Source organism: Carassius gibelio, chromosome A10 (genome assembly GCF_023724105.1).
Source record: "Carassius gibelio isolate Cgi1373 ecotype wild population from Czech Republic chromosome A10, carGib1.2-hapl.c, whole genome shotgun sequence".
NCBI classification, from domain to species: domain Eukaryota; kingdom Metazoa; phylum Chordata; class Actinopteri; order Cypriniformes; family Cyprinidae; genus Carassius; species Carassius gibelio.
The window spans coordinates 5801610-5815943 of NC_068380.1; the positions used below are offsets into that span (position 1 = coordinate 5801610).

General features: G+C 35.6%; 2 protein-coding genes across 2 annotated transcripts; both read left to right on the plus strand.

Moving 5' to 3' along the window:
* The first annotated feature begins 3093 nt into the window (after positions 1 to 3093).
* LOC128021662 (trace amine-associated receptor 13c-like) lies at positions 3094 to 4110 on the plus strand. The gene has a single exon (XM_052608974.1). The coding sequence runs from the start codon at positions 3109 to 3111 to the stop codon at positions 4108 to 4110; it is 1002 nt and encodes a 333-aa protein (XP_052464934.1). The 5' UTR covers positions 3094 to 3108.
* A 5643-nt stretch (positions 4111 to 9753) lies between these two features.
* LOC128020625 (trace amine-associated receptor 13c-like) lies at positions 9754 to 12020 on the plus strand. The gene is made up of 2 exons (XM_052607240.1): positions 9754 to 10495; positions 11902 to 12020. The coding sequence occupies exons 1-2, from the start codon at positions 9754 to 9756 to the stop codon at positions 12018 to 12020; spliced, it is 861 nt and encodes a 286-aa protein (XP_052463200.1).
* The last annotated feature ends 2314 nt before the right edge of the window (positions 12021 to 14334 follow it).

Here is a 14334-nt window from a genome sequence, read left to right on the forward strand (position 1 = left end):
TAAATGCTTTGCAGAGTGTGTGGTTTTGAATATATATATTTAATTATGAATTATGTTTATGGTTACTTGTCAATTAGAATTTTATGTGCTTTGTAAATAAATTAGTTTATTTAAAGGTCAGTGTGCTGATTAATTTAATTTAGTTTACAGTAATTTACATTTTAAATAACATTTATATTTTAATACACGTAAAATAAATGTTAAAATGCTAATAATAAATACAATATAAATAAAAATATATAGCACTAAAAACATATTTTGAGCTGTAAATCTCAATCCTACCTCTAAAGTTAACTGTAACAATTCATTAAAGATATGTACAGTTTTGTACAGATTTTGTACACTTACTCCAACAACAGCAACAGGAACGGGGCAATTAATTAACTGTTCCAGCACATCAGTGATATGTACAGTTTTGTACACTTTTTGTACATTTGCTCCAACAACAGAAACAGGAGCGAGGCACTAAATGAACTGTACGAAAATGGCTTAAAAACTAAATTTGAATTTTGTACGTATATAATCAAAATCCAAATGATATTTAAATTTAAAATGCATAATTTCAGTTAGGCTTTTGGCTTCTCTCCTGAGGCCACAAGAGGGTGCATCGAGAAAAAATATACCTAATGCAAGTTTATTCAAAGCATTAGAATACATGACTGTGAAGTAGGGCTTGCATAGACTAGTCGAGTGATCGAATACTTGTCGGAAACAATTGACTAGTTGAGCACGCATTAACCAAAATGCATACAAAGAGTATGCAAGTACGACATGAATTTTAGGATTACTGTAACGGCAAAAGAAGGTGAGGAAGCAAATTCAAGTAAATCGGATATTTAATAAACACAGTCAGACACACAAGTAACATAAAACAGGATAACATAGTCCTCCTGTATGCCGGAGGTAGTTTGATAAAGACTGTCACTGGACTAATAATCTTGGTGACAGGGAACGGGCCAATAAACTTGTGAGCTAACTTATTAGAAACGGAACGGAGCGGAATGTTGTTGGTAGAAAGCCACACTTTTTGATCCATGACGTATACGGGAGGCTTAGACCAGTGGCGATCGTCCTTGGCCTTGGTGTGCGCCCTCACCTGGAGCAGAGTCTTGCAGTCATTGCTGACACTGGTTGCGAGTTAAGAGCATACTCCACCATAGAGAGTTGTTGACTCCAGAAAGAAGGATTCTTGGAGACTAAACATCGCAACGTTCTCTCTGAATCTTGGTTGGCCCGCTCAGACTGACCGTTGCTCTGCGGATGATAACCCAAAGACAGACCGTTGCTCCCACTAATTTACAAAACACCCTCAAAAATTTGGACACAAATTGGGGTTCCCTGCCAGAAACCACGTCTACCAGGAAGCCATGTAACAGAAAGACACGATCTATTACAGTAACCACTCACTCCTTGGCTGAGGATAATTTGGGCAAGGGAATGAAATGTGCTGGCTTCGAGAATCGGTTTCCTTCAAGGCACTTCAGTGTCTATAACTTTTAATATTTTTGAGCACTATCAAATCTGGTTGATAAAAAGTAAAGCCCAAAGGGTTTTCTTTCTAAAGACACCACAATTATGTTTGTAACACACTGAAGTAGGAAACTATTACAATTATAAGTTAGGTAGAGCACTTTCAGCTGTGAGTCCCATAATGGGGGATCAGGTTAACAGGTTAATCCACAAATGACTTAAGCTATTCACTTTTTTAATGTGGCTGACACTCCCTCTGAACAGGGCCGTCCAGAGACCTTTGGAGGGGCAGGTGCTCAAAGTATAAAATGGGCATATGGAACAAGGCTTTAAATGGCGCTGTTCAAAATATCAATACAGCAATATATTGTGATGCATTCCTTGCTGATTCGCGTATCGATATGGATGATTATGTATTGATACAGCAGCAAATGCTTTGATGCAGTTTTGAAAAAGAAACAATAGAGAAGACAATTTTAACTTTAAAATAATAATAGCTCTGGGATCAGAATCTGAAATGACTTAAATTGTCCCAACCTGATGGCTTTTTATTCTCTGTTCTACAGAATAATTAAGAACAGCGGTTATAGTAAAAACTATAGAAAACACTTGTGCCTCTACATTTTCCTCTTTCTCACCAGCCTCTGTCTCCTGGCTTGCTGTCCCTTGCTCTCTTTCTGTCATTTGTGCCTCTACATGTCCCTCTTTTTCTTCCTCTATCTCCATCTCCTCATCTGATCTGTTACTTTCCACTCTCTGTCCATCTAGGAACAAGGCTCAATTTACTATTTCAGCATTATTCTATTATTTTAACCATCACTACTACTCTTGCACCTAATCAATAAGTCCACCTTAAGTATTGATACAAAACCTTAAAAAACTGATACACTGGAATAAAGTGATTAATATTATTATTACTGTTGTAGTTGTCTAAAATTGAACACCTTTGCAATGTAAACAAATGACAGGCTACATTTGTTATTCATATCCTTCACACTGCACTTTGATGTCAGGTATATTATGCATTTTTTATTGACATTTATATTTGTACATTTATTTCCAGAGATATATTATTGAGTTTACAGGCTAAAGTGGTCTTAATGTTTAAACACTGTTGCTATTGTTGAAAAAAAAAAAAAAAATATTTATGTCACATTTAAAATATAATTATATTTTAATTAATTTCTAAATTGTTTTTATTTTTATAATGATAATTGTCATGTTCTCCCCCTGCACCCGAGCCCTGTTTCTTTGAAGCATGGAGGACCTCAAACAACGATCTGACAAACAAGAGACGAAAGACAGGGCATTAACTAGGCCGTTGGAATGGGCTGCAGCCCATGAATGGTAGATGGCCCAGAATGGTAAGACTGGGTAACGCCCACATGAAACAATCAACATGACGAAACCTGAGACAAGCAGGAAACAGTGCATTCATGAACCATCACAAAGATTGACTAACTGATTGATTTATTTAAAATAAAACTTATTTACCTAGTGTTCATTAACTTGGTAAGATTAGCTTCCTTATGCAGCATCAGAGTGGGCGGCAGATGGGTTGGTCAGTCTGATCCAGACACTGTATAAATGAAAGGAGAGTAAGGAGAGCAGAACAAACTCCTAACAGGAGACTCACTCATGGCCTATGAGACAGAGCATCATGAGATTCAATATTGCTTTCCTGCCATCAACTCATCATGTATCAAGGGAAAACACTCCATTCATGAATACAATATCATGTATGTGATTTTTTCATTGCTGTCAGCATGGACTGTGTTTTTGAACCTGCTGGTGATCATCTCCATCTCTCACTTCAAGAAGCTTCACACTCCAACCAACCTGATCATTCTCTCTCTAGCTGTGGCTGACATGCTTATTGGACTAATTGTCATGCCCATAGAGGCCATAAACCTGATTGAGACGTGTTGGTACTTTGGAGATACTTACTGTGGACTGTTTACAGTGATCCTTGAATTGCTTATTTCTGTGTCTCTCAGTAATTTAGTTTTAATTGCTGTTGATCGTCATGTGGCTGTGTGTTACCCTTTATTGTACCCACAGAAAATAACCATGACTAAAACTTTATTGACTATCTGTCTCTGCTGGTTTTGCTTTTCATCTTATTTCACTTACTATGCAATTAATAATGGATTTTTTAGCATTTCACACAGAACAGACGTGTGTTACGGCAATTGCTCTGTTATACTAACTTTTGCATGGAGAGTCTCTGATCTGATTTTGTCTTTTTTGTCCCCTTGTATCCTCATCATAACTTTATATTTGAGGATTTTCTATGTTGTACATCAGCAAGTGAAAGTCATAAACTCTCTGATGAGGAGTGGTAAATGTGTAACGGAAGGATCATTGAGGAGGAAATCTGAGAGCAAAGCTGCTCTGACTTTAGGAATCATTGTCACAGTTTATCTGCTTTGTTGGATTCCGTACTATATCTGTTCTATATCAATAATCACTTCCACAACCATAAATGTTTTGATGTGGGTTGTGTATATTAACTCGGGTCTGAATCCTATGGTCTATGCTTTATTTTACCCCTGGTTTAAAAACACAGTTAAACTCATCTTATCTCTAAAAATATTTCAGCCAGCATCCTCTCTGGTCAATATTTTAACAGAACATTAATTGTAATTAAACTGATAAAGCCATCATTCTGAGAACAATTTAACATAAAATGCAATTGTTATAAAGTCCTAAGGTAGATAATTATAATATGTTATTCTTTTAATTTACACTAAATATAGTTTAATATTGTATAGTTTGTTTCATTGAGTATCATTCCTTTATAATTATACTCTGTTCAAATGCAGATTTTATCAGAATTTAACAATTAGGCAAGCTTATTTTAACAGTAATTTTTCAGTTGTGTTGCATTAGCTTATTAGAAAAATAAAGTAAGAATCACATAACTCCAATCTAATGAAATAAATTATTATATTATGTATTTTATGCTTCACTTTTATCAGTCGTGCAGAATCCGAGTTGAAATAAATCAAAAACACAATGACAAAAAAAGTACAGCCATTTAGAAATACTGTATTTGGAAGTGTCAAATGTATTATCATGGTGGTTCATCAAAACCAAAATCATAAAGAACAATTTCTAATGCTAACATACAGTTCTAACGTTTTGGTTTGATTTTAATGTGGAGACATTCATTAAACAATTACTTATCATTATACTCTTGTGTTTTATTCTATGTTCTTATCATGGCCTTATTTTTTTTATTTGGATGAGATGATTTTTAACATTGAAACATGTTAACATGTTGATAGCTGTGTTTGTGTTTAATGTTTATTAAGCAGAATTTAAGTTGTTAATAGCTGAAAATATTATCCTGATACACTCGATGAAAGCACACATTTCTCATTCACATCACCCTGTTTATGGACGCTGCCAAGTATCATGAAACATTTTATTTTATTAAACATTTTATTAAAATATGCATTAATTTGCATACATTTTCAGAATGGAAAGTTTATCAATGGATTAGCCAGATTTTGTTGGCATATTTGTTTGATTAGGGGATGTTAGATATTCCTTTGATCTCTTCTTAAATCAGAAGATAGTTTTGTTTTGTTTTGTGTGTGTGTGTGTTTTTATAAAATGTGAACAATCCCCATTGTAAAAGCCATTCAGAGTATGGATAGGAATAAGTCTGAAAAGATGTAAGTTGTATTTAACTGTTGCTGAAGTGGATATTTCTGACTCAGTGCATGAGAACAAAATATCAATAAAACTAATTTTGAGAAAATGGCTCTTAAGAGAAGTACTGAAATTTAAATCTAAATTTAAATCAGATGCAATTAGGTAATGCGCAGTAAACACACTTAAAAGTAAATTTTTGGATGTACTCATTCACTACTTTGAAACAACACTTTACAAAAAAGACAAATAGGCCCAAATCTCAAAATTTACATTATTAAATTTACTGCTTTCCTGCCATATATATTTTTTTATTATTTATTTTTTTGCTGTCGCAAGGTACTGTGTTTCTGGTGATCATCTCCATCTCTCACTTCAAGAATATTCACACTCAAACCAGCCTTTTTCTCCATTTCTCAGTAATTACATTTGTATTGCTGCTGATTGGTATGTAGCTGAGTGGTATGTAGAGTGGGGCGGGGCCGAGAGACGTGGGCACGAGGAGTGAGGCCAGGTGTAGTGATTGGAGATGCGCTGCACCTGCGCCCCACCACCGGTCTCGAGTCCCACGTAGGACATGGAAGGATATAAAACTGGAGCGAAGACCGTGAAGGACGAGAGAGGACCAGGCCTGGGACATTATTTTATGTTTTGCTCTTTATTTATGCGCACCAGTCGTCCATGAGGGGCTGGTGTGCTGTTTTGTGTTTATTTGGAGTTATTAAAGTTTAATTTTGTTTGTGCGCCGGTTCCCGCCTCCTTCTTCCCGATGATTATGGAGTTAATATCATTACACTGTTAATGTATCCACAGGAATTAACAATGACCAAAAGTTTAGTGAGCATTTTTCTCAGCAGGTTTTGCTCCTCCTTCTATAACACTACAATTGTAATCAGTGATGGATACTTTGATTCTTCAGTGCAGCTTCATGATACATTTTTAATGGAGAGTCACTGAGCTTCTGGGTTGCACAACAACAAGTGAAAGTTATAAACTCTCAGATGAAGGGTGGAAAGCATGTTTTGGATGGTTCAGTGAGAAAGAATTCTGAGACCAAATCTGAGAATGTGACTTGGTCATATTAAAATCATATTATTATGTAGAGAAGGAGTCAGTTGATCCAAGCTATATGGAATTTGTATTTAAATGTAAGTTTCCAACAATTATAAAAATATGTCTCAGTCAAAACTACTTGTGCATTTAATACAGTATTCAGACAAAATGTTAAGACAATTATCAACTTATGATAATTCATGAACTAAATAATGGTGATTGGCTAGTCAGGACTCGGTACTTTAACAAGCTGAGAACAAGCAGAAGGAAGTTTCCATCATTTTCAAGCGCAACTTTTTGAAGTTCTTTAAAAAAAGGCAACAGAAGGTGATTTTTCTTTCATTATAATTTAAAGACATTCCCTTGAGATAATGTCATTGTGCTTTATGTGTGAGGGACTGAGAGATGATAGTAGAGCTGACATTATTGAGTCAATGACTTTTCAAAAAACAAACAAAAACACGTCTTGAGAATCCAATCGCAATGAAGCCTTAGAATACAGTTATGATGCCCTTATAATTCAAGCAATTAAAGAAAAGAAACCCATGTATGAGTTTTATATTTTTATATTCTTTGCACAAGCAATGTACTTGTCTAAATATCTGCACACATATATGCTAATAATTTTATACAACAATGTCTAGCAACACGGTGTTTCATTCCTTGAATGAATCTGTTTTTGAAAGAATCATGTGAGCAAGTGATTAAACAGTCCATTCACTTGTTTAATTTCTAATTGAATCTGATGTTTTGAATCAATCGTTTGAACCATTCAAATCAATCAATAATTTAATAAAACAGGGATTTGCTGCCACCCACTAGTTTTTTTTATTATTGTCATCTTTACTCATCCATGACAGTCCTAAACCAGCCAAGGTGCCATTGCAAAAAGTCTTGGTCAGAATTATTGGCAACCTTGGTAAATATGATCAAAGAAGGCTGTGAAAATAAATATGCATTGTTAATCATTTTGATCTTTGATTTTTAAAAAAGGTAACATAAATCTAACCTGTCATTGGAGAAAAAAAAAAAAAAAAATATATATATATATATATATATAGAGGAATAATGTGAACAGAACACCTGGTGGAGGTAAGAACTCTTGCTGCGGAGTTTTGAACATGCTGTAACCTCATGTGTTACAACCCTCTTTAGATGGTCTGGGGGATGAAGAGACAACCAATAGGTACAAATATATACACCTCAGAAAAAGAAAACAAACAAAAAACTATTCAAATTAACCCAAGATTAACCCTTATCCATGCTAAAAGAAAGAAAGAAACAAAACAAAACCACTTCTAACTTACATTATACCTCTAACCTAACTAAAGAAAAAGAAAGGAAGAAAGCAAATCTTCAGCGCCAAGCACCATATACTTCCTTATTCTCAACTAATAGAAAATAAACATACAGGGGCTGGTGTTCACCTCTTACCATGGTGTCTAAACAGATTGAGTTACCTAAATGTTGCACAATGGAAGTCGCACGACACCTTCCCTTTCCACCCTCCTCTTGGGTAAAGAGTAAACGTCAAAGCTCAAAGAACAACGCCATTTGAGTCACAAAGTGATAAAAACAAACAAAATGGCAAATCAAGAAGAGGTAAGGATCAAAAGAAAATAAACACAAAAATATAGAACAAAAATACCAAGGAATTTGGCATAAACAAAAATAATAAAACAAGTCAAAAACGAGTAAAATGACAGCAATGCAGGGAGTAAAAGACGTCTCCGTTCACTTCATTCAGTATTTCAATACTGGATAAGCCGGCTTTTGTTTCTTTTGTTATTGCCCCCGCCCTCCGAGGGAAGCGTGGCTACTTAATATGCAGCGCTCTGGCCGGCTCTAGCTGATATCAAAATTCAATGAAGATGGACGCTGCAAAGATGATCGCAGACGAGCTGAACCGTGGCCGTTACACTGAAAATGTTTTGAAGTACTTCTTTGACAAGCCGTATGCTTATGAACAAGCGCTCAGTGATTCTGAAGACGATCTGAGCGACGATGAAATATAATATATAATATCCCTAATCTACAACTGAGCGAAGATGACGACGAGGAAGAATGTATTGGACTGGCGTCAGACGAGTTGGACCGTAAGATATCAGAGGCTATATCGATAGTAACATTTGATGGGGATAAAGACAGAGAAATGGGGAAAATCCGTAACATTTAGAGGCAAACAGACGCACAGTCAAACTTCGGAGATGGTTACATCCACAAAGAAGACCCTGACAAAGAGAAAGTGTGCCCGAACGACTTATTTCATTGGAGGCATCGAGATTTGCAAGAATACTTTTCTGTTTCTTATGGGGTGAGTTTCCATAAACATCAAAGTTTGTCGTTTTGTGTTCAGTGAGAACAGGTGAGAACTGCACAATCTTTAGAGGCTATTTTCTGCTTTTTGAGCTTTTTTAAGTGCCTACCTTCAAATGGCCACAACTTCTCCAAATATTATCAGATTTCCATGTGTTACACATCGTTGGAAAGCTTGGAGACTACACTTTCAGAATCTGCAAATAACTCAAAATGCCCCAGAACCGACTTGTGTCCCTACTTTCCGTGATTGGTCACATATATAAATGATAAACAGTAGTGGGCCAAGAACTGGGCCTCGAGGAATACCCTGGGAAAACACCCTGTTGAGGAAATCTTCCACATAAAATTCCAACCACTGACCAGCCTGCCACAAACCCCACAGCATGTTCTCAGCAGTCATCCTATTGGGTCCAATATACTGTCAAATTTCATTTGGATCCAGGGCAATTCATGACTTCATTCATTACCCTTATCTACCTCACTTTCTGTCCTCTCCTCTTAACCGGACTGATAGCACACATGTGACTGACACAAGCAAATATTGGTTGCACTTTATTTTACAGTATGTGTACTTACATGTACTTATAGTGTACTTACAGTATGCTTATATAAGAAAGTTCTGGTAATACAGGGTAACTACATGGGGTAAGGTTAGGTTTAGGGGTAGGTTCAGGGTGAGTCCCTAGTATTACATAGTTATTGTAATTACTATAATAAGTACCTAGTATGAACAGGACTGTAAAATAAAGTGCTACCCAAATATTATCAAAGTTATTAATTACCAAGTATTACTGTCGGTACTATGAAACCACATATGTCATTAATTAGGTAGAGCCAGCACTGATGTTGCATACCCAAACGCATGTCAAATTCACAACACGTGTGGACATTGAGTTTGCTGCATTCTTGCTGCATTCTAGCTTAAAAATAGAACTCAGAACACTACAGAATATATTTAATGAAATTGCAAAGAACAACATTAGAGACCTTTTAGGCAAATAAGAAAAGTTTAGAAAATATTTTTGGTTCATTATGAAACTGTGTTGGAAAATATTCTAATAATCTAGATAATTAACGACAAAATAAAAATTACAAAAATAAAAAAACTTCAGCGTTGAAAGAGTGGGGGAATATAATGTAATTATGCAGCATCTGTGTGGGCGGTAGATGGGTGAGTCTGATCCAGATACTGTATAAAAGAAAGGGCAGTAAGGAGAGCAGAACAAACTCCCAAAAGGAGGAGACTCACACATGGCCTATGAGACAGAGGATCATGAGATACAATACTGCTTTCCTGCCATCAACTCATCATGTATTAAGGGAAAACACTCAAGTCATGAATCCAATATCATGTATATGTTTTTTTCATTGCTGTCAGCATGGACTGTGTTTCTGAACCTGCTGGTGATCATCTCCATCTCTCACTTCAAGAAGCTTCACACTCCAACTAACCTCATCATTCTCTCTCTAGCTGTGGCCGACATGCTTATTGGACTTTTGATGCCCTTAGAGGCCATGAGGCTGATTGAGATCTGCTGGTACTTTGGAGACACTTTCTGTGGACTGTTTTTGGCAATAACAGGGCTGCTTATTTCAGCATCTCTTTATAATTTGATTTTAATTGCTGTTGATCGTTATGTGGCCGTGTGTCACCCTTTACTGTACCAACAAAAAATAACTACAACTAAAACTTTTATTATCATATGTGTCTGCTGGGTGTGGTCTTCAGCATACAATATTTCTTTCATAACAGATAACGGATATTTTGATCCATCAAGAAGAACACATAGGTGTTATGGAGAGTGTCCCTTTATGATTAACTCTGCCTGGAGTATGACTGATCTGTTCTTGTCCTTCCTTTTTCCTTGTACTGTGATTATAATTTTATATCTGAAGATATTCTATGTTGTACATCAGCAAGTGAAAGTCATAAACTCTCTGATGAAGAGCGGTAAATGTGTAACGGAGGGTTCATCTATGAGGAAATCTGAGAGTAAAGCTGCCCTGACATTAGGAATCATTGTGAGTGTTTATCTGCTTTGCTATATTCCATACTATATCTTGTCTCTAACAGTGAATACAATAATTTATTTCAAAATAGTAAGATTTCTAATATGGATAGTGTATATTAATTCAAGCCTGAATCCTCTGGTCTATGCTTTATTTTACCGTTGGTTTAAAGTGTCAGTTAAACACATCTTTATCAAAGTATTTCAGACAGTATCCTCTCTCATTGACATTTTTAACAATTATAATCAGAGTTTAAAATAGATCACAATTGTTGTGAGGGTTTGATCCCCTCACCTCCTTTTTCTTTACTGATAAAGCACAAACTATTGTTTAAATCATAAGTCCTAGTCCTGCGCTTTGTTGTTATTGTTCTTGTCATGGCTTTGATGTTCATAAAGTAGACATAATTATTAACAATAATCAAGCACATTTTTCAATTTATGGCTTAAATCAACTTTTGATTGTGCTGTAGTATGTCTAAATGCTCATTTAAATAAATAAAATACACATTTCTTTAGCCAGTTTATAATTTGACAACATCAATATTTTCAATATCTGAGGAACTCTATTTGTTTATTTCACAATTTTAATACACAATTCAGTGAAAGATCATCTCAACATCTATAAAACATGCAAAACATGAATAATACAAATTATAAGTTTTCACATCATTGACATGAGTTTTATAATATCATTCATGATACCTGAATGACGTGTTAATAAATATGAAGTTAAATAATGCTGTTGAAAATTTCAAGGTAAAATGCATTTAATGTTTGCATAAATGTTTATATTGGTCTAATAAATTAACATAATTGCTATTAATTAATTAAGGAAATAGATTGGAGTATTTAATTTATTTTAGACTGAATAGGCTCTGTGGATTAAATTAAACTCTCTGACTAGAACTTGGGCAAACTGAGTGGCAGTCACTGAGTTGGTTACAATTAACAAAATGTATTAATGATTAAAAGAGTGTTATCATCCAATCATTATCGATATTTACATATCTAATAGTTGTACATTTATCTCTGTCATTTGATCTGCATTGTCCTGCAAAATCTAGTGACCAACAGGGAAGTATCCATGTGGTCACCATAAAAGTGTGCCTTTAGAATGTGCAACAGCACCTAATTTTCACTCTAAAACATGTAGTGCTCATGTTTATTTTGTGAAATTATGGCCTTTTACATTTTTAATAATCACATTAAAGACCTCTTCAAATTATAATTAAGATGTTTGTTATATAATGTAAGACTTTTTAAAACCACACAGGAACTTTTTTTTTTTTCACACACACTCCTAAAGAAATTTTACAGACTCACACACATCTATTCTTAGCAGAAAATGTGAGTTAAATGCAATCACTGTTGAGTTCTACTGCTGCAGTCAGTGTGCTAGAGTCAGTGGCTGTTGGAAACAGTGATACTGTACTACAGAGACTCAGTATTACAATACAAGGCTTAAAGCCACAGTCCATAATCCTCTTTGTCGCCATCTCTGTTTAATACCTGCAATTGCAGCAGGCATATGGAGTGAGAATCATGCCAAAACCTCACACACACACAAAATGTGTTTTACTCACACCCAACGATTCACAAACAAACTCAGTGTGGTTTGCAAATACAAAACATCACTCACAAACTAATGCATTTTGTTCTGCAAATAAAAAACGTAGCTATCAAACAAATACAGTACGTTTTACATTAACAAAGAAACGTATGTCTTCAATGACAAAAATATCTTCCAAGTACAAACTAAAATCTTTCAAGTACAAAACAAAATTCTTCAAATACAAAACAAAATCCTTCAAGTACAAAACAAAATTCTACAAGTACGAAAAACTGTCACGTGACTTTTGGCACAAATTTTTCGCCTTGCTGATCCACACGCAAATGCCTTCAGATCCACACACATGCTGGTAAACTGTCATCTAATTCGCACTCCACAACAGCAGGTGGCGCTGTTAGCGACTTGCTCTGCGCCGGCACCGACATGGAAACTGGCTAGCGTGAGGGATGTTTTGAACACGATGAGCGGCCAACTGGTGAGTTTCCAGTCATTGCTGGTGAAAAATCAGCCTGAAGGGGTTGTTATTCGCTATAACAACCGCATCGCTATACACGATCCCACTTATTACATTGCTACCTACAAAATAAATAAATAATTTGACAAAATGTATTGATTTAAAAAAACGATTGTATTGCTTCCGCTAAAGAAAATAGTCCGTTCCGCGTCCATATCAACGGTCTGTTTTTCATGGCAAGGGTGTGTTTAGACCTACAAATCAACCCTGGTCTTCTGCTAGTGTCTAATAAAATATAGAGGCTTTATTCCATATCAAATCAGTCAGAATCCAGGAAAGTGGTTGCAGCAACATCTCAGATGAAGAGTTTTTCTATATTATATTTGGGTCCCAAAACCAAGGCCTGTAAAAATATTCATATTTTTTTGTCAGTCCTTGAGATTGTCATTTTTATAGCATCAAAAACACTATCAGAGAACCATGTTTGGTCATTAATATCTTAAAGTGTTATTCATAGCCTCACCAAACTTTGCAGGATGGAAGACAAACATGTTCTTAGTATAACTGAACCAAAGTTTTTACTTCATGTCCATTGAGATTCTACAAGGCCTTAGATTTGGGTAAATGGCTAAACCTCTGATACTGAGGGTATTATAAACTCATTTTCTGCATCCGTATGATATCAATCATTACATTTTCTTAATCATAATCATGTGTCATTATTTGAGGTCTCTATCACTAATGATATGTAATAATTGATAGCCTGATTGCCCTGTAAGTCGCTTTGGATAAATGCGTCTGCTAAATGCATACATTTAATTTAAATTTAATTTAATGGTCATGGAGATATTAAGAATGAACCAAAGTGTAGTTTTTGGTCATTTTACTGGTCATGTTCAGTTACACCAGTATTTTTTATCTCATACATTTTTCCTCTTTTCCCCTCTCTCTAGGAACTGCTTGCACAAACAATGTTAGAGAGAATCCACACACGGCTCCAGCATATTGTCTGTCAGCAACCCCTTGACCTGGATTACCTTGAATTTGTGTGTTTTCAGGAGGCTGTTATTTTTAGTGCTGCCTCTAACCAGGTTCTCATCCCAAAAGGCATTTTAGATGCACTCACAGAGCTGCACAAGTTGGTTAAAGGCGCGGTCACACTAGACTTTAAACGTGCAAAATTATTTCGGACACCGCTGCGAATATGGGCGGGAGCAATAAAACGGTCTTTCCTCAATTATCACAACATGGATTAATATGTGCTTGTACTGTGTCTTTTGCGACGGCGTCGAAAGCGTCTTATTATATTGTACTCTCTGTATCTCTCTCTATATAAATATATACACCCTAAGTGTTTTTATAAATTATAAAACATCCACATTCAAATGTATCATCTGTTCCAGTTGACACTACAAACCATGCAGATACTATATTTTATTTTGTATAATCTTTTAAATATGTATTATATAAAATAGGACGCTGCGCTACAGCTAAAGTTACATAGCGCTTCCTTCATTTTTGAATTTCTGTACAGAGAGGTCACGCAGTGACGTATCGATCTTCTACTGGTCCCACATCTTCACGTGATGCGAATTCGCAGGTCAGAGTTCACCAAACTTGAACTTTGGAACGCAGCAAAATGCGAAATTTTTTGCATGAGCTTGCGTTTCCGGTCTGATGCATTCGTATGCATATGAATGGAAGTCAATGGAGAGAAAAGTGCAGTGTGACCACCCCATAAGAAAGAGAAATCCAGGTCCCCATAGTAAAAAAAAAAAAACTGATTAAACAGAGAA